Genomic DNA, 18938 nt, shown 5'->3' on the forward strand with positions numbered 1-18938 from the left:
ACATCAAACTTAAAAACTTTTGTGCATGAAGGGACACAATCAACAGAGTGAAAAGTCAATTTTGGAATGGGAGAAAATATTTGCAAATCATATACTTGGTAAGGAGTTAATATCCAGAATATATAAAGACCTCCTATAACTCAGTAACAACAAAAATCAAATAACCTGATTTTTAAAATAGGCAAAAGACCTGAATGGACATTTCTCCAAAGATGATAGGCTAATAGCTAATAACCATAGGAAAAGATGCTCAACATCATTAATCATCAGAGAAATGCAAATCAAAACCACATTATCACCTCACATTATCAAAAAAAAGAAAGAAAGAAAGAAAGAAAGAAGGAAAGAAAGAAAGAACGAACGAACGAACAAGTTTTGGTGGAAATGTAGAGAAACGGAGCTCTTGTGCACTGATGGGTGTGTAAAATGGTGCAACTGCTATGGAAAATAGTAGGGAGGTTCTGCAAGAAAGGAAAAACGGAACTAACATATGATCCAACAATCCCATTTCTGGGTATGTATCCAAAAGAACAGAAATCAGGACTTCGAAGAGATATATACACACCCATGTTCGTAGCAGCACTATTCACAATAGACAAGAGGTGGAAACACCCCAAATGTCCACTGATGGATGAATGGAACAAAATGTAGGATATATATATATATATACACACACACACAATGAAATATTATTCAGCCTTAAAAAGGAAGTCTTGTCATACTGCAACATGGATGAACATTGAAGATGTGATGCTAAGTGAAATAAGCCAGTCACAAAAAGACAAATAATGTTTGATTCCACTTATACGAGGTACCCAGAGATGGTGGTTGCCAGCAGGGAGGGGGAAAGAGGAGTTATTGTTTAATGGGTGGGGTTCATGACAATGTGAATATACTTAACACTATCGAACTGCACACCTAAAAATCATTAAGATGATGTTTTACACTACCTGTTTTTTTTTTTTATCACAATAAAAAGAAAAAGACAATTGACATAATCAGGAAAAACAGAACATGAATTCTCTGCACAGTTACTTCCATTCAATCCTGTACTCAGATACAACTACTTAACCGTGAGTCAGGGGAAAAACACACTTTTATTGAGAGGCAGAAGCCCTAGCTTCAGCCCCAGACCCCCTAACTTGGTGTTAAATAATGTTAAAGAATTACTGTTACCTTTATTGGAAACAATGACATTACGGATGTGCTTTTTTAAAAAAGATTTTATTTATTTATTTATTTATTTATTTGAGAGACAGAGAGAGAGAGAGAACGCGTGCACATGGTGGGGAGGGGCAGAAGGAGAGGGGGAGAGAATCTCAAGCATGAGCGTAGAGCCTGACGCAGGGCCCGATCTCAGGACCCTGAGATCACGACCTGAGCTGAAATCGAGAATTGGATGCTCAACTGACTGAGCCACCCAGGTGCATCTGAAGTTATGTTTTCTACAATTTGGTTTAACATATTCCAGCCAAAAAAGAAAAAAGAGTAGTGGGCAGTGGTACATGAGAAAGTACAGCAAGACAGTCATAATTATTGAAACTGAATGATGAACCTGGGATTCAGTATACTATTCCCTCTACTTTGTGAATATTTTTACTTTTTCACAATAGAAAGTCTAAAACAAAATAAGGGGAGAAAAGGATGGCTGGATGTTTGGAAAGGATGACACAGAATTAGTTTATTGAGATTTTATAGCAATAGTATATTTCACATGCTAATGTAATAAAAAGCATTACATTTCAACTTGTGTTTAACAAATTTAAAAAAAAGAAACTAAAAGGAAACTGAAAGAATTTTCAAGTTTCAAAAATGTTCCTCATCACCTTCCCCAGCCATAAACAAGCAAAACAATGAAGGTAAGTGAGTGAGGAACAGGGAACAGGTGCAAAGGGTGACGTGAAGAGCGGCCTGCCAGGGCCACATCTGCACAGGAACGGAGGAATCTCTGCTGGGAACAAGTCAACCTCACCATGGGATATAAACCATGCATGAGAAGGCGCTGCTCAGTATTCGAGACACGTAGGATGGACCTGTCTTACTGCTGGGAGTAGAAAGAAATCAGTCAAGCAAGGACTTCAGAACAAGTCGAAGGGTACACAAGACTGCAAAATGATGGCCTTCAGGAGAAAGAAGAGACAAAGATGCAAGATGAAAAAATAAGGAAGCTAATTTCATGACACTCAGAACACTGACAAAAAAGGTCCAAAAAGACAGGCAAGTCAACCACCACCAGCTGCACCTCAGGCTGGACGACAAATGGCACCAATGAGAACAGTCTGGTGAGATCGAAACAAATGGGAACTGGAAAGTCAACTGGAATGAACCAAAAAATGGGGTCAGGTCACAAGGAAGGGAGAGGGTTTAGAAGAGCAGTCCTCCTGAGGCAGTGAGGGGTGGCCAGCGCCATGGAGGAAGGAGTGGGAGTAAGGGAGCTGGGCCGCCGCCCCGGGTGAAGCACTTCACCTCCCCATAATCCCACCATCTGCAAATGTATTAAAAGAAAAGCCAAGGGGCGCCTGGGTGGCACAGCCGTTAAGCGTCTGCCTTCAGCTCAGGGCGTGATCCCGGCGTTATGGGATCGAGCCCCACGTCAGGCTCCTCCACTATGAGCCTGCTTCTTCCTCTCCCACTCCCCCTGCTTGTGTTCCCTCTCTTTCTGGCTGTCTCTATCTCTGTCAAATAAATAAATAAAATCTTAAAAAAAAAAAAAGAAAAGAAAAGCCAGGGTCCCTTCCTCAGTTCTGAATAAGTTGTTCTGCAAACTTACTCCTGGCTGCAAGGACGATGAAGCACAAGGGGATACAAAATAAAGAAACCACTGAAACATCAACTCAAAGACAGATTTTAAATCTGCCCGGAAAGCTCGCTGTCAATATCTGAACTGCCTGCAAACAAGAAAGGTGGTCTCCGGGATCACCTAGGATTCTGTTATACACCAGGAAGACAGGAGGAAAATGAAGACACTCCCTCTGGCCAGGGACACAGGGACCCCGTAACACAAACCAAGGAAAGCAGACCCCCAGCAGCTGCTGCTTTCACAGGTCACTGGTCCTGGCTGCAGGCAGCATCGCCCAGGTCTGCCACCATAAATTCTCTGGGCACCTGTGCCCAGCACTGCTCCCCAGGGTGCCCCATGTGATGTTTAAATATTACCACCACCAAGCGCTTCCTGTGGGACTGGGCCACATGTACCTTACTCCACGTCTTAATACCAGCCCCATGAAACAATCTTGAGGTAGACAGAATTATCCTCATTTTCGGGTGAGGGAAACCGAGGCTCAGTGAGGTCAAGTCATCTGCCGGACGCCACCTGACCCATGAGCAGCACGGTGAGCTTCTCCAGGCAGAGTGGTGTTTTGTCCCCCGCTGGAGAAAGACTCTCAATTACAAAAAGGTCAATGCTGAGCCCAGGTCCCCAGGCTTCTCAATGAGGCCTTTTCCAACAGGACAGGTTATTGATTGCTACCCTAGGCTGAAGGGTGTCTTGCCTCTGGCACAAGAGGCTTGGCCAATGGGGTAAGGTCACTCCAGAGGATCCAGAGCCCAGCAGCATGGTGCTATGGTTCTATGGTCAGAGCCCTAGGCCAACGCTGATGGGGTCAGGACGGGGTGAGGGGTGGAGTGGTGGGTGTTGGCGTGGAAGTCACCCAGCAGGGAAGACAATCCTGGCATTCCACAGCCAGGGGCCAGGGGGAGGGAAGGTCTCGAGGCCCTGCTAGAGCACAAAGCCCCGCCACTTCCCCATGCAACCTCAACTTCCCCTGATAGAGAGCAAACCTCAGTTTCTCATAAAACACATGACCCAAACCTGGGGGGGGTGGGAGGGCTCCACTTTCTCAACTCTTCTTCCAATGTCACAGACGTCATACACTGAAAGGAGCCAATTTCCTTCCAGGCCCTGAGAGACCATCAGGTTCTAGAGCCTTGTTCATTCTCTTTGCGCAGTTGTATGTGCCTGAGTCCTACACTCACTTGTCACAGGTACTGCTCCTTAAGCATCGGACTGTGGACAGGGAGGCGGAAGACCCGGCTTCTGGCCAAGAGCCTCCTACATACCCTGTCATGTCGCCAGCACCCCGCTTCTCTCTGCCTCAGTTTTCTCACCTTCAAGGAGGCCAAAGTAGCCTACCCTAATTACCTCACCCAAGTGTTGAATGAAAGGAGACCAGGGAGGCAAACCCCCTCCGAATTCCTAAGCAGCAGTACTATTATCAACGCCTCCCACTGTGCTCCTGTTTCTTTCCACCCCACCCCACCCCCGATCCCCAAGAGCACAGGCAACAAAATAGCAGCACTCCAGGCCTGGAACAGCCTGAGCCTGGTGTCCCTGTGGGTTTGGCTGATGCCCTCAATAAAGGTGACTCTGACAGAACCAAGAGGGAAAAGGAAACATTCTTCTCCAGCAGCCAGAGGGGCCTCCCTCTTGCCTGTTCTCCCAGATTACCTAGCAATGCTGCCCCTTCCCCAGAAAGCTCTGGATCAATGATCCTGGAAACCGCCTAAGTCTTAAAGAGGGTTTAAAAATGCCAGTGTCCCTCTCTGTTCTGCCTTCTAGAGGTATCCCTTTCAAGCAACCCCACGTTTCAGTTCAGCCTTATGAGCTCTGCAGAGAAGGAGAGCTTTCTCCACATCATCTGGGAAATAGTTGCTCGTTCTTATATATGTGACTTGAGTGGCCTCACAGATACGTATAAAAAAGTAACTGGCCTTCTGCAGAGTCCACCAGCCTGAACTTGCCAGGCAGCCCCAGCACAAATCACTGTCCAAGCCAGGCTTGTGACCAAGCGTGCATTGGCAGGGCTGGGCAGGAGAGGCTGGAGGGGGAAAGCAGGAAACCCGCCTTAAGGAGGGATGGATGGTGAAGGGCAAGGGCACTGAAGAGGCATAGGAGGCAGGGCCGGGTTCAGGGAGCCCGCTGCAGGATGAGCTCCGTAATCTCCGCCCTGCTCCCCAATCTCATGGGTATCCCATAGTAGGCTGTGCCTGGGCTGACATATACAAATGTAGTCTGGGCCACTTGGTAGAGGCCAGCGAAGAAGGGGTTCAAGAGATAGGCTGCCACGTTCAAGGGGAAGATTTGCCCAGCATGCGTGTGCCCGGAAAGAATCAGGTTGATATCTGGCCGAGCCTGCAGGGCTCTCTTGGCAGCCAGTGGCTGGTGAGCTAGCAAGACAGTGGTGTGGTCGGGGCTGCAGCCCCCCAGGGCCTTGACGAGATCCATGCCGTGGCCGGAGTAGTGCAGGATGTCTGCTTCGATGTCGTCTACCCCAGCCAAGCAGATCCAGTCCTCATCCTCACCACCCCCGTGCTGGGCCCCCGTGGCCGAAATCTTCACGTTCTCATTGTGAAGGGGCTTGACGTTCAGGGATTCCAGAAGCGCAAACCAGTTGCTGACGTCTGACGTGTAGTACTCGTGATTCCCTGTGACGAAGTAGGTGCCGAGGCGTGAGTGCAGCCGGCCCAGAGGAGCTACAGCGGTGCGGAGGACAGAGGCTTCTGAATCACAGAGGTCACCCACGATCACAGTGACATCTGGGTCCAGCCCATTCACCATCCGCACGAACATCTCCATCTTGGTCCTGCCCACTGTGGGGCCCAAGTGAATGTCTGAGAGGAGCACGACCTTGAGCCTGTCCATCGAGGGAGGCAGCTGATGAATGGGCACCTCCACGGTTTTCACGGCTGGGGGCTGGGCGGCGTTCAGGAGCCCAACCACGCTGAGCACGGCGGTCACTGCCACTGCCAGGGCCGGCCTGACCGCCAGCTTCCTTGTCTTGTCAAGGCTGCCCACGACCCTACCACTGTGCCAGGCCAAGAGCTGGTAGGCCTGCTCCATGCCACTGAGGGTACAGAGGAAGAAGACCATGATGATGTATGCCCCGAGGCAGGAGTAGGCTGCCAAGGAAAAGAGATAGGGCTCCTCGGCCACTAAAAAGAGCATGGTGAAGAAACTGGAATGGGCCAGGGCCAGAAATGCTACAACAGCCATCTTCCAAAGCTGAAAACAGGCAGACTCTGCGACTGGGGAGTGGGTGAGGTTGCTGACTGCACTACGCCAGATGTAGAGGGAGCCAATGAGCATAAGTGAGTTGGCAAACAGGGCAAGCTGCAGGCGGAACAGCCAACGCCAGGCCCTGAGCTCAAGGTTCCCGGCCAGATAGGAGCGGGACACAATCATGGACACGAAGACAGTGCCAGCAGCCAGGGCAGCCTTTGCACCCAAGGACAGCTGCCTGAAGATCGCCATTTTCTCTGCTCCTAAGAGGGTCCCCTGCCAGTTCTGTGTGGGCAGGCTCTGGAAGGTGATTTCCTTAGAAAGGACAGTGGCCAAGGAGAGGTTTCCAGGTCAGCTCCGCCTGCAACCAGGAACCGGCGTCAGCTTTGTGGGATATTAGAGCTTCCTTGTCCCCATTCAAAACCTGAAGGCCACTCACTCTACTCAACCCGCCTTGAATCCAAGCCACTCAAATACCAGTTGGTTGCTACACTTTATTATTGAAATACAAACATAGCGGATTGTAACATGATGGGCAGTTTTCATTTTCTTATAGTTTTTTTAAAAGTTTTTCCACAAAGCATATGGACTTCTTTTTAAATAATAAAAAAAGTTATTCTAAATTAGCGGTTCTCAAAGTATGGTCCAGGGAGACCCTTTCAGGAGGTACATTTACTCAAAATTATGTTCATAATAATACTAAGCTATAACTGCCTTTTGCATTCTCATTCTCTCATGAGCGTACAGTGGAGTTTTCCAGAGGCTCCATGACATGTGATATGGCAAGACTGAATGGACCCGACTATCATCTATTATGACAGGCGCAAAAGAAGTTTGCAAAAATGTAAAACAGTGCCACTCTTCCCCCAAGGTTTGGGGAGAAATATTGTTATTTTTCAAAAGATATAGTTTGTTAACATATAATGATTTATTATTTCTTAAATAAATTAATATTTTAAACTTTTCTATTTTAATATCTAGGACAGTTAAAGTCTGAGAACCGCTGTTCTATATATGTGTAAACAAGGAAATCATGGAAAGCTAGTTTGCTGGTATCTTTCTGAAGCTCCAGGCTCAGGAAGGACACCTAGACCCCTGACATAAGAATTTCTGGGGTGAAGCTGGCCTCCCTGTGTAGGCTCTGGGTACCACCCTGCTGGATGGTGCTGCACATCACCCGTTTTCCAGGGGGCTGTCCTTTCCACCAGCTCCTCATCCATAAGCCCTGATCTCACTCCTCCCACAACCCTCCCAGATATTGGTTAAGATCTGCCACCACCACCCCCCCATTTTCTCTGCCATTGTTCCCTGCAACAGTTCCCCAACTCCACCCTGGCCAGTGGTTCTCACAGCTGCGTAGCTCTCACCGGGGGGCTCCTACACACACATACACACACACAAACACACGCACACACACAATGGGGCAGGGAAGCCAGAGACGAGGTAGACACAAGTTAGCAAACACTCAGTTTGAGGTGACCTTTCCCTAGAACCCCAAATTAAACTATTTTCAGCAGTTGTTTTTCAACTACTTAAAAATTTCAACCTTGATTTTAGATAAATGTGTGACTTTTCTCTGCCTAAGCACTTACTGAAAGCCTTTTATCAAGGGATGCAATTTACAAGTAAACGGGCCCAAATTTCCCTTCCTTCTACTGAAAACACGCCCTAGCATCAGCCCACCCAAAATCCAGGGGAACCACAGTTGGTTCGCTAAACGTGCAAAGGGGCAAGTGCCCATTTCAAGTACCTGCCCACCCCTCCCCCGCCCCCATCTTTCCGCGACTGTGATGCTGACCTCCCCAGGCAGCGGTCTGGAGGCCCCTCGGGCCCATGCTTTAGTTCTGACTAGATAACTGAGGCTGTCCCGCTCCCGCCAATCTTGCACTCCCCCACCACCTCACCTATTTGCTCCGCCCGACCTCCCTCCAACAACGCCGGCTGCCACCTGCAGCCTATCTCTTGCCCACCCTTGGCCTGCACGGCCAAACCCTGAAGATCGGGAAAATCCAAGCCAAAAAAGTAAGCAGCAGGGAGTGGCGAGAAAGGGACGAGATGTTTGAAAAGAGAACACCTCGAAGAAAATCAATCCAACGCTCCCATCGCGGGGGCCTCTCCTGACCCCATTTTTCTCCTTCCGGAGCGCTCCGCAGCGCCCGAACTGGGCAAGGGAGGGCGCCTCAAGCCACAGCCCAAGGCGCCCTCCAAACCCGCGGGCTCCTTGGAATCCCCCTCCCGGAAAACTGCAAAGCTGGAAAGGTTTGGGCGCACCTTCTCTCACCCCGTCCTTGCACCAACGGGAAGTGGGTCCAAGCGAAAGGGGCGACCGGGGCTGAGCACGCGAGCGACAGAGCTTACCGGGAAGGACGCGCGCCCAGCCCGGCCCGCCCCCGACGGGAGGGCCGGTCCACTGCCTGCGCTCCTCCAGCTGCCTGCCTGCCGGGGCGCACTCCGGGGTCCCAGGTCCACGCCCTCCAGGACCCCGGGTGGCCGCAGCCCCAGCCCGGTCCCCCGCCAGCCTGCGCCCTATTACTGCACCCCCGCGCGGGGTCCTGTGGACTTACGCTCAGGCCGCGCGCAGAAGCCAGCAGCAGCGGCACCAGCAGTAGTGAGAGAATGCGAACCACCCCCCGCAAGTCCATTCTCCAGCCTCTCCGCTCCGCAGTCGGCGCGCGGGCCAGCCGCCCCGCGTCACTTGACTGAGGACCCGTGGCCTGGCGCCGCCCCTCACCGGCCCCGCCGGCGGCCCCACGCCTGCTCCGCCCCTCGCTCCGCCCCGTCACCGCAGAGCCGCGGGCGGGAGAGGGGAGGGGCCTGGAAGAACCTGGGGGCCCCGGGCGGTCGCGTGACTCCGGGATAGCGTTATCTGGATTTTGCAAGCAACTGCCTCCGGGAGGGACCCTTTGGACAGGCAATCGGAGGCCTGGCTTTCAGCAGCTTGATAACGCGCCCCGGGGTTGGACTTTAACAACGGTCTCGTTGCTTCCGTGCTGCTTTGAGACGACAGAAGGGGAAGTTGAGACCAGATACACCTAAGTGAAGGAGATAGAATGCTAGCTCTGCGTCCCGGGCTGTCCGCAAAACTAATCCAGCGGTCCGCGAAGTGTGGCCCCTGGACCAACTGTATACCTGGTACTTGTCAGAAATGAAAGTTCCAGGGCATCACCCAGAAACACTCAATCAGAAACTCTAGGAATGAGGTTCAGAAATCTGCATTTTTCCAAATGTTCCAGGTTATTCCAGCGCGTGCTTGAATTTGAGAACTACTGTGCTAGTTTTAGAGGTATGGTTCAACTGTGACAAAATCAATTTTGATTACCAACCTGCAAAGCACCTGGGTTTGCGGAATCCTACTTCACGGCTGGGTTTTGAGAGGTAAGAGAAGCAACACCTCCCACCTTTCAATTTTTGCACTTGAGTCTCCCAGTATCCTTGCAATGCTGGGAATCTGTCAAATGGGTGTGAAATAGTATTATATCTTTTTACACTTGGGAAGGAAAAGTCTCTGCAGCCTCAGTTAACAGAATCTTTTCCTGGCTGGTTCCCCAGGAGCTCTGAAACTCCCACTTCCCTTCACTGACACTAAAAGAGTTTCAGCTTTAATGGAAACTGAGTTTCAGAGGGAAATCGCTTCTATTTTTTTTCCAGTTTATTTATTTAAAGTTTTTATTTTAATTCCAGTTAGTTAACAGAGTGTTATATTAGTTTCAGGTGTACAGTATAGTGATTCAACACTTCCATACCTCACCCTGTGCTCATCACTACAAGTGAGTTCCTCATCCCCATCACCTAGTTAACCTATTCACCCACCACCTCCCCTCTGGTAACCATCAGATCGTTCTCTAGAATTGAGTCTGTTTCTCGCTTTGTCTCTCTTATTTTTTCCCCTTTACTTCCTTGTTTTGTTTCTTAAATTCCACATATGAGTGAGTTCATACGGTATCTGTCTTTCTCTGACTGACTTATTTTGCTTAGCATTATACTCTCTAGCTCTATCCATGTTGTTGCAAATGGCAAGATGTTATTCTTTGTTATGGCTGAATAATATTCCATTATATATATATATACACGATGTCTTCTTTATTTATCAATTGATGGACACTTGGGCTGTCTCCATATCTTGGCTATTGTAAATAATGCTGTTTTAAACATCAGAATGAATGCATCCCTTTGAATCAGTGTTCTTGTATTCTAGAGTAAATACCCAGTAGTGCAGTTGCTAGATCATAAGGTAGTTCCATTTTGCTTTTCTATATATATGTATATATATATAACTTTTAAATATATACATATATTTATTTTTTTCCAACTTTATTAGTTATAATTGACAGCACAAAATTCATTTCTTTTAAAGATCTTATTTTGTTAACTCCTTATTTTGAAAAATAAAATGTTAGGTTAAATTATGCCATTAACAGATTCCCTCCTGAGCTTTAGTTAGGCTCCTCCTATCCTTGCCTGGCCTGCATTGCCTGGTCTTAGCAAAGAATCCTGCTAAGTCAGTTTAGGGAAAATTCCCTGAGCCTTGATACCTGATCAAGTTCCTCATCCCCTAACTTTGACTGCTAAGTCTTTGACCTGCCCTTAGCAGGAATTTTCGGATAGCCCCGTTGTAATTTTCTACCCACAACCCCCTCACTCTGCTGGTCAGCTATAAACCCCCAGCTGTCTTTGTCTTTGCTCTACTTAGAATTGAAACAAACAAACAAACAACAACAACAACAACAAAGAATTGAAACCTATGTCTCTCCCCTATTACAACATCTTTTTTTTTTTTAAGGTTTTATTTATTTATGAGCGAGAGAGAGAGCGCACGCAAGCTTGTGTGTGGGGAGGGGTAGAGGGAGAAGCAGACCCCCCCAACCCCCCACCCCCGCTGAGCAGGGAACCTGACACAGGGCTCCATCCCGGATCCCAGGACCCCGAGATCATGACCTGAGCCAAAGGCAGATGCTTCAGCCACCGAGCCGTCCAGCTGCCCCCACTACAGCATCTTGAAGGAAGTCTTCCTTACCATTTTAGCAAGTGTCAGAATAATTTTTTTTCTTTAACTGTTTTGTACAACTTGTGGATCCTTAAAAAAACCTCAATTTGGTTTTTAAACGCTGGGAGAAATGACTATAAAAGTCAAGAATAGTGGTTACCTATGGGGGTGAGGAGCTGAGATTGGGACCCAGCCCAGGCAGGGGCTTTTGGGGGTTGAGAGGCAAGAGACTTTTGTTTCTTGAACTGGAGGGCGGTTGGAAGGGTTTTCTCCATAATAGAACTCATTAAGTCATGTATTTGTTTTGTGTCACTTTCTGTATCTGTTTTTAAAATAAGTTAAAAAGTTAGATTTTACTTTTAAAAATGTTTCAAAAACCTTTTCTATTATGTAACAAAATAGCTAAAATTCCATTTGTGCACACCTTTCTCTTTTCCCACTGGGCATTTCCTTGAGAAACTGAGAAATAGTCCCTTCTCAGGTTCTTCTCATGCCTGAAACACCGACTGCTTCTCCTTGTATGGTGAAGTCCCTTTCAAACTCTGCAACCCTGGTCCAGTACTGAAAAGCAAGGGCTTTGGAAGCTGACACACTTGAATTAAAATTCCAGCTATGCCACTTACTATCTATGTGACTGTGGGCAAGTAACTTAACTTTTCTGAGCCTTAGTTCCTTCATTGGTAAAATGGTATCAGTTTTCATTGGTAAATTGGTAAATCATTTTATTTCATTGGTAAAATAGTATCAGTCTCACTGGGTAGTTGGGGAAGTTAGCAGAGGTGATGAGTATAAGACATTTGCCACATACAGATGTTAGTAGGACAGTTGATGAAGTCAGAATTAGGTCTGTAAGTTAATATCTTGGGTTTGATAAGGATACAAAGTCTGAAGATTAAATAATAGTTTTGTATTAATTTATGGATTTGGATACTTGCACTGTGGTTATATAAGAGGATGTCTTTGTTTTTAGGAAACAAAAGGGCATCACCTTTGCAACTCTCAAACAGTTCAGGAAAAAATGAGTATATACATAAATATGGAACAATAAAGCAAATATGGTAAACTGTTGACATTCAGGGACTCAAACGAGGAATTCTTTGTACTGTTTTTTTCAACATTTTTTCTAAGTCTGAGTTATTGCAAAATGAAGTTTAAAAATTTTTTTTGAATCCTTAACACATGGCAGATTCAGTTTTTCCCACTTTTCCAGCCTTTAGACCCAAGGCGATAATATACAGCAGGCATTTTTTTTTTTCAAGATTTTATTTGAGAGGGAGAGCTAGCAAGAGAGAGCATGAGCCGGGGTAGGGAGAGGGGGAGACAGACTCCCCTGCTGAGCAGGGAGCCCGATGCAGGGCTCGATGTGGGGCTCAATGCGGGGTTCGATGTGGGGCTCGATCCCAGGACCCTGGGATCATGACCTGAGCTGAAGGCAGACACTTAACCAACTGAGCCACCCAGGTGCCCCCAGCAGGCATTCTTAACTGAATTGAGGCACAGGGGTTGACAAAGGCCAGCAGCCCACATCTGGCCAGCTGCCTATTTTGGCATGGCCTGTTTGTTAAGAATTATGTTTATATTTTTAAATGGTTGGGGGGAAAATCAGAAGAAGAAGAATACTTTGTGACATTCGAAAACAGTATGAGATTCCGATGTCAGGGTCCACTAATAAAATTATATTCAAACACAGCCTACTTCCCATCCTCCACATTTTGTGTATAACTGCTTTTGCATACTGGCAGAGAGGAGTCATTGAAACAGACCTTAAGGCCCACAAAATCTAAAATATTTTTTATCTGGCACTTTACAGTAAAAGCTTGCCCAGGGAGTCTAGATTGTAGTTTGTTTCTGAGATTTGAGTACTAGTTTTTGTGTTGTGGTCGAGCTGAATGCTGTATCAGCAGCATGTCACTTCTGCCTCACAATCCTAGTTGCATGTTATTATCCACATTTTACAGAAAGAAAACTGAGGCACAGAGGCACAAATGACTCGCCACATAGCTAGAAGGTCATGGAGGCTCTAAAGTCATTTTGCCTGACTTTAGGGCATGAGTTATTTTTACAAATATGAAATTTGTATTTTCTTCCTATTCTTTGTTTTTTAGTTCCTGCCCAAATGTGCACATAGAGTTTGCTGGGATATAAAGCCTCCTGCTCCAGGTTGTGGGGGATATGAAATGACCACGAGAAGGCTGTTGCCCTGTAGGGATAGGGACTCACCTCCAGCGAGAAAGATGTTTACGTATACAATTGAATATGGTGCATGTTAAGGGCGCCTGGGTGGCTCAGTCAGTTGAGCATTTGTCTTTGGCTCAGGTCATGATCCCAGGGTCCTGGGATCGAGTCCTGAATCGGGCTCCCCGCTCAACGGGAAAAACTGCTTCTCCCGCTGTCTGGCGCTCCTCCTGCTTTTGCACTCTCTCTTTCACACACACAAATAAATAAATAAAANAATTTTTTTTTTTTTTTTTTTTTTTTTTTTAAGTATGGTGCATGCTCTAGTACAGACCAGTGCTTCTCAGTGTGGTCTGAGTACCAGTGGTGTGAGATACGTTCCGAAATTCAGAGTAAGTCTTTAGAAACTTGTAGCAATTTGAGAAAGTTTGTCAGGTGAATCAAATAATGAAAAAAGAAGATGTGAATTTTGTAATCTATTTTTATTTCCTTTCCTAGATCAGTCCTTGAAACATGGGGAAAAGCACTGATAACCACAGAAACAAAACTGATCCTTCACAAAAGGTAGTTTGAGAAGCACAGAGGCCTCATCTGTAGCCTAAGAACAATGACGGAGAGAGAGATGTGTGGCCCAGTAAAACAGAAGAAAACCCTGTGTTTCTACGCTAACAGGGCTTTGTGCACCCGAGAATCCATCTCAGCCCCTTTGACCAGTCTCGTTCCCCTTATGGTCCTAACAAAGCTTTGCTATTCAGCAAATTTCAAGTCTCTATGTCAGTTCTGCCCTGTATTTCAGCATAAAAATTCAACAAACTTTACTTTTCTAGTATTTAGAAAATTCTATTACAATACTTGTAATTTGGAATAGCTTTTAGGAGTATTAAATGATCCATGTTAAAGGCAAGGAAAAAACAAAGCCTCCACTAAGAAGACATGGCGCCTAAATACAATGCATGATCTCGGCTGGGGAGGGGGCGGGGGGGTGGATAGCTAAGCAAGACATTACTGGGACAATTAATGAAAGTTGAATATAGACTAGGGATTAAAAAATAATATTGTATCAATATTAAAGTTCCTAATTTTGATAATGATACTGTGGCTATGTTCTTAGGAAATACACTGAAACATTTAGGGGTAGAGGGGTATAACTTACTCTCAAATGGTAATAATAATATGTATCTATTTACATCTATATAAATATGTATTATCCATAGTATACACATAGATTACATGTCTATGATGAGACAGCAAATTATGGAACAAATAAGGCAAAATGTTAACTATTAATGAATTAGGAATAGGGCATCCAGGAATTCTTATGTCGAAATACAAAGTTATTTAAAAAACAGAAAAATAAAGTCTCCAGCCTACTGATGTGGGTAGTTCTGCTATGTAGCCAATCCTTATCTTTCCCACGTCTTCAAGTCCTGAGACTTGTATCCCGGGGTTAAGTTGTGCAACCAACTGATGGGTATGGTTATGAAACAATAAAAAGATAAAGTTGTGAAATAATTGGCCAACAGTTTGTCTACAGTTCCAATAAAAGTCAGCAACTGTTATCAGGAAGTGGATCACGCCATATGGCAGTCATAAGTGTTAGGATATCTTTGTCCCCTTATCCCCCTGTCCCCATATCCCCATGTTCCTTGTTCCCCTTTCAGGAGTTTGAGATGTCTAGAAACAAAATATCCCAAGTGAGACCTGACTTCAGGGGAAAAATTGATGACTTTTAGACACTCTGTTCTCCTATCTTCTTTCTGTCACCTTACTGTCAACAGCATCTGCTTCCCCGGAATGTCTCAGCTGGACTTTTTGGGGGTGTTTCTTTCCCTCTCATGTTTGGTCTTCTTCAGGGACCTGTAGACTTAGCCCCTGTGGCTAACTGGCTTATTTCTCTGAAAGATCGGAGTCATTTGCTGGCTCAATTGAAGGTTGTAACCAGTTATAGCCAGAATGTCTATTTGTTCTGACAACGACCATGTTGGTCCATAAGTGTCTTACATTTTGTATAATTGCTAGAGTTGTCAACATTTAATCAGGGGAATTTATGTAATCTGGATTTCTAGTTCCTTTTCAAAGATCAGAAGTTCTCATGACACCAGATCCTCAGCCCCTTCAGGGTAACAGTAGTCAGAGATGTGCACGGGGACGTTCTTTAGGTAGGGCTGGCCCCTCTTGTAGACAATAATCTCCATCCATCTGGTCCACTTCACTTTTGACATAACTGAACATCCCCATGAGATATTTCATTTTCTAACTCCTAGGTATCAGTGGTAATGTGGTCACAATCTATATATTGTTGTATCAAACTCAGCTCTAAGTGACACCACAGATTTACGAGTCACCTGTCTCCTGAGCCCTAGGCTGCCTGCTCCAGACCACATTAGTGCTACAGACTGACTGTGTCCCCACCCCCAGAGTTAGGTGTTGGCAGCTTATCTGTCATGTGATGGTATTGGAAGGTGGAGTCTTTGGGGCCGTTTGCATGATTAGATCATGAGAACAGCGTTCTCATGAATGTGATTAGTGCCCTGATAGAAGAGACTTCAGAGAGCTCCCTGGCTCCTTGCACCATGTGAGGACACAGTGAGAAGATGGCTATCCAAGAACCAGAAAGTGGGCTCTCACTAGAACCAAATCTGCTCTCACCTTAATCTTGGACTTCTCAGCCCCTAGAACCGTGAGAAATAAATCCCTGTGTTTATAAGCCACCCATTTTGTTGTAGCAGCCAGAACAGTTTAAGATGGCTATGCAGCCCTCTTTGGGGCCCACACAGTGCTCTGTCCAGGTCTCCAATCCAGCTCTAATGGGAGGGTCATTGAAGGCTTACTTTTCTGTCTTCTCCAGACTTGAGTTCTCTGAGGGAAAAGTTGATAATCGTTTCTCTAGTATGTACCTGGCATGCAATAGTTCACTATAGGTTTACGTAACAAATAAAAAACAACGGATGTCTTATCTCTACTCAACTTGAGGTTCCTCATGGTCAAGTATGTATGTCTGATTCAACTTCGCATTCCAGCACCAAGGGCAGGACCTACTATGAGGGAGATGCTGAACAGTGCTTTGAAAGACTGAATAAATCATGATACAAAAGAGAATTTGTCATTAAAGTCACATGGGGGAAACACTGGCTCCTATAATGAGGAGACACTGTTAGACATAGCTCTATTGAGGCTGACTGGCCCCATAAGCAGGGGTCAGCCACACGAGACGGTGTCTGGTTTCACTTCCTTCTACAAGTTGTGTTCTCCCTCTTCAAATGCAATACACTGAACGTTTGCTGTTCCACACTCCCCCCTACTCTTCATACTCAAGCCCCGGTGGCCTTCTTTCAATCTTTCATGTCTCCTTCTCTACCCTTCATGTCTACTCCCCTAGAGTTACTCTCTGTGGGGCTGGCAAGTTGACTCGCAACATGTGGAGGTAACCTGGGATCCAAGCAGCTCCCAAAGATTTCCCAAACCCCGCTGTCAAAGCTGAGTGGCCTGGAATGGCATAGAGCTGCTGGACTTGGAGGGGCTTGGCCAAGGGTAATGAGAAATGACTCCTCAATGGTGACCAACCAGGACCAAATGATGTTTTAGCAGAGGTCACAGCATCTATTGGACTTAATAGGATTGGCAGGCCCCAGGGGACCAGGCAAACTCTACTCTCAGCTCAGCTGTCTTCATAGCCTCCTTCTCTCCATTCAGAATGGATGGTTCAAAAATTTTGCTCAAATAACAAGTAACTATAAGATAATATCTTAAAAAATATATGGCATAAAAAAATGATGCTGTGGACATCCTCATAGTCATTCCCATCCCCTCATCCCCATGGGACTCTCCCAATTCCATGCCCTTTCTTTCACCTTACAGGAAACCACTTTCCAAAGTTTTAGTTTATGGTTCCTTTCTCATTATGGTTTTACCCTGTGTGTTTGTATGAACCAGACTATATTATTTGCATTCCTAAAGAATATTTTGTGTACCTCAGTGTATTTTTAAATTCTAGATAAATGGAATCACTCTGCGTTTGTTTGTTTGAGATTGTTCAGATTGAACTGTTGTTATGTGTAGCTGGGATTCTTTCATTTTCTCCTGCTGTAAAATATTCTTCTAGTGCACATACTTTAAAAAAAAATCTACTCTTCTGCTTATTGGACAGGTTATTTCTGCTTTCTCCTAGCTGCTGTATCTTATCAAAAAACACTTACTACTTATAAAAAAGAATGAAGTGGAGAAAATGGATGCAACCCTAACAAAGTAACCAAAATTAACATCGCTGATAAAGGCAGACATTGTGTTCCTCCCATGTGGCACCCAAGAAGGATGCAATATTGCTTCTGTGGTGTTCAAGTCAAAAGCACTTATATATGTCTAATCAGGAGGAAACATCAGAGAAGCACCAATGAAAGACCTTGTATAAAATAACTGGTCTGTATTCTTTTTAAAAATAAGACTTTATTTTTTAGAATAGTTTTAGATTTGCAGCAAGATTGAGTAGAAGGTACAGAGGTTTTCCATATACTGCCCAGCCTCCCTTGGTTCACAACCCTCTGGGGAGCTTCCTGGGTGAAATCTGACACTGGCCCCTGAATTGGAGGAGGAGGGGCAGAGAGAGATGGAGGAAAGAAGCCATCCACTCCAGGCTGGTGGGTGGCAGTTTTTTAGTTGTTTTTTGTTTTTGTTTTTTTGGGTGGCAGGTTTAATAGCAAAGGGAATTTACACACAAGGCTTGTCTTGGGCAGCAGCAAGACGAGTGGATCCCTGCACCTGCCCGCCACATCTTAAGTTTATAAAGTGGCCTTACATGGGCTTTGTCAGGTATACTGTGCAGGTGTTCTCAACACCACATCACTATCTCCAGGCTGTGTCCTTGGAGTAGCTTCTGGGAGCAGGAAAGGCATGGGGAACCCACATTTCAAAGACAACGGAGTGATCAACTCACAGGTTGATAGGTAGTCACGTCTTTTTGATGACCTCCTCAGACACCCCTGTCACTACATATGCACTGCCCTCCCCAGTACCAAGATTCTGCACCAGAGTGGAACATTTGTCACAATCAGCAAAGCTACATTAACACATCATTGCGTGGAGGCCACAGCTTACATTAGGGCTCACGCTTAGTGTTGTACATTGCATGAGATTTGACAAACGTATGATGACACTTATCCCCCATTACAGTTTTGCTGCCCTAAAAATTGTCTGTGCTGTGCCTATTGCTCCCTGTGTCCCCCCAGTGCCTGGCAACCACTGATCCTTTCACTGCCCACCTTCATAGTTTTGCCTTTTCTGGAAGGTCATACAGTTCCAATCATACAGTATGTAGCCTTTTCTTATTGGCTTCTTTCACTTAGTAAAATGCATTTACATTTCCTCCATGTCTGTTTGTAGCAGGATAGCTCATTTCTTGTTAATGCTGAATAAAGTTCCATTGTCTGGATAAATATACAGTTTCTTTATCCATTCACTTACTGAAGGACATCTTATTTGCTTCCAAGTCTTGGTGTTTATGAATAAAGCTGCTGTCAACATTTGTGTGCAGGTCTTTGTGTGAAAGACATAAATCTTTCACTCATTTCAGTAAATACCAACAAGTGTGATTGACTGCTGGACGGTGTGGTAAGAGTATGTTCAGTTTGGTAAGAAACTGCCTGGGGCGCCTGGGTGGCACGGCGGTTAAGCGTCTGCCTTCGGCTCAGGGCGTGATCCTGGTGTTATGGGATCGAGCCCCACATCAGGGCTCTTCCGCTATGAGCCTGCTTCTTCCTCTCCCACTCCCCCTGCTTGTGTTCCCTC

General features: G+C 45.8%; 2 protein-coding genes and 1 long non-coding RNA gene across 6 annotated transcripts in view; 1 reads left to right on the forward strand and 2 right to left on the reverse strand.

Moving 5' to 3' along the window:
* GLB1 (galactosidase beta 1) overlaps nucleotides 1-8746 on the reverse strand; it is an 82490-nt gene extending 73744 nt beyond the window's left edge. For 2 of the 3 annotated variants that reach the window (XM_019799458.2, XM_002919037.4), the window contains exon 1: nucleotides 8563-8746. In XM_019799458.2, coding sequence (XP_019655017.1) covers nucleotides 8563-8640 — 78 coding nt within the window. In that variant the 5' untranslated portion in view covers nucleotides 8641-8746. Of the gene's footprint in view, nucleotides 1-8269; nucleotides 8398-8562 lie in introns of those variants that run through there. The other variant, XM_034662275.1, reaches the window with a different exon arrangement.
* TMPPE (transmembrane protein with metallophosphoesterase domain) lies at nucleotides 1457-8699 on the reverse strand. Of its 2 annotated transcripts, none has more exons than XM_019799459.2 (2): nucleotides 8563-8699; nucleotides 1457-6359 (listed from the first exon to the last, which is right to left on the reverse strand). In XM_019799459.2, the coding sequence occupies exon 2, from the start codon at nucleotides 6248-6250 to the stop codon at nucleotides 4907-4909; it is 1344 nt and encodes a 447-aa protein (XP_019655018.1). In that variant the 5' UTR covers nucleotides 6251-6359; nucleotides 8563-8699; the 3' UTR covers nucleotides 1457-4906. The 2 variants fall into 2 exon arrangements, with proteins under 2 accessions (XP_019655018.1, XP_011223022.1); XM_011224720.3 differs by lacking the exon at nucleotides 8563-8699 and adding an exon at nucleotides 8270-8400.
* LOC109489579 lies at nucleotides 8736-14669 on the forward strand. Its single transcript, XR_002142616.2, has 2 exons — nucleotides 8736-9373; nucleotides 13656-14669. It is a non-coding gene; the product is annotated as an uncharacterized LOC109489579 (long non-coding RNA).
* The last annotated feature ends 4269 nt before the right edge of the window (nucleotides 14670-18938 follow it).

The sequence above is a fragment of the Ailuropoda melanoleuca genome, chromosome 6, assembly GCF_002007445.2.
Source record: "Ailuropoda melanoleuca isolate Jingjing chromosome 6, ASM200744v2, whole genome shotgun sequence".
In the NCBI taxonomy this organism is placed as follows: domain Eukaryota; kingdom Metazoa; phylum Chordata; class Mammalia; order Carnivora; family Ursidae; genus Ailuropoda; species Ailuropoda melanoleuca.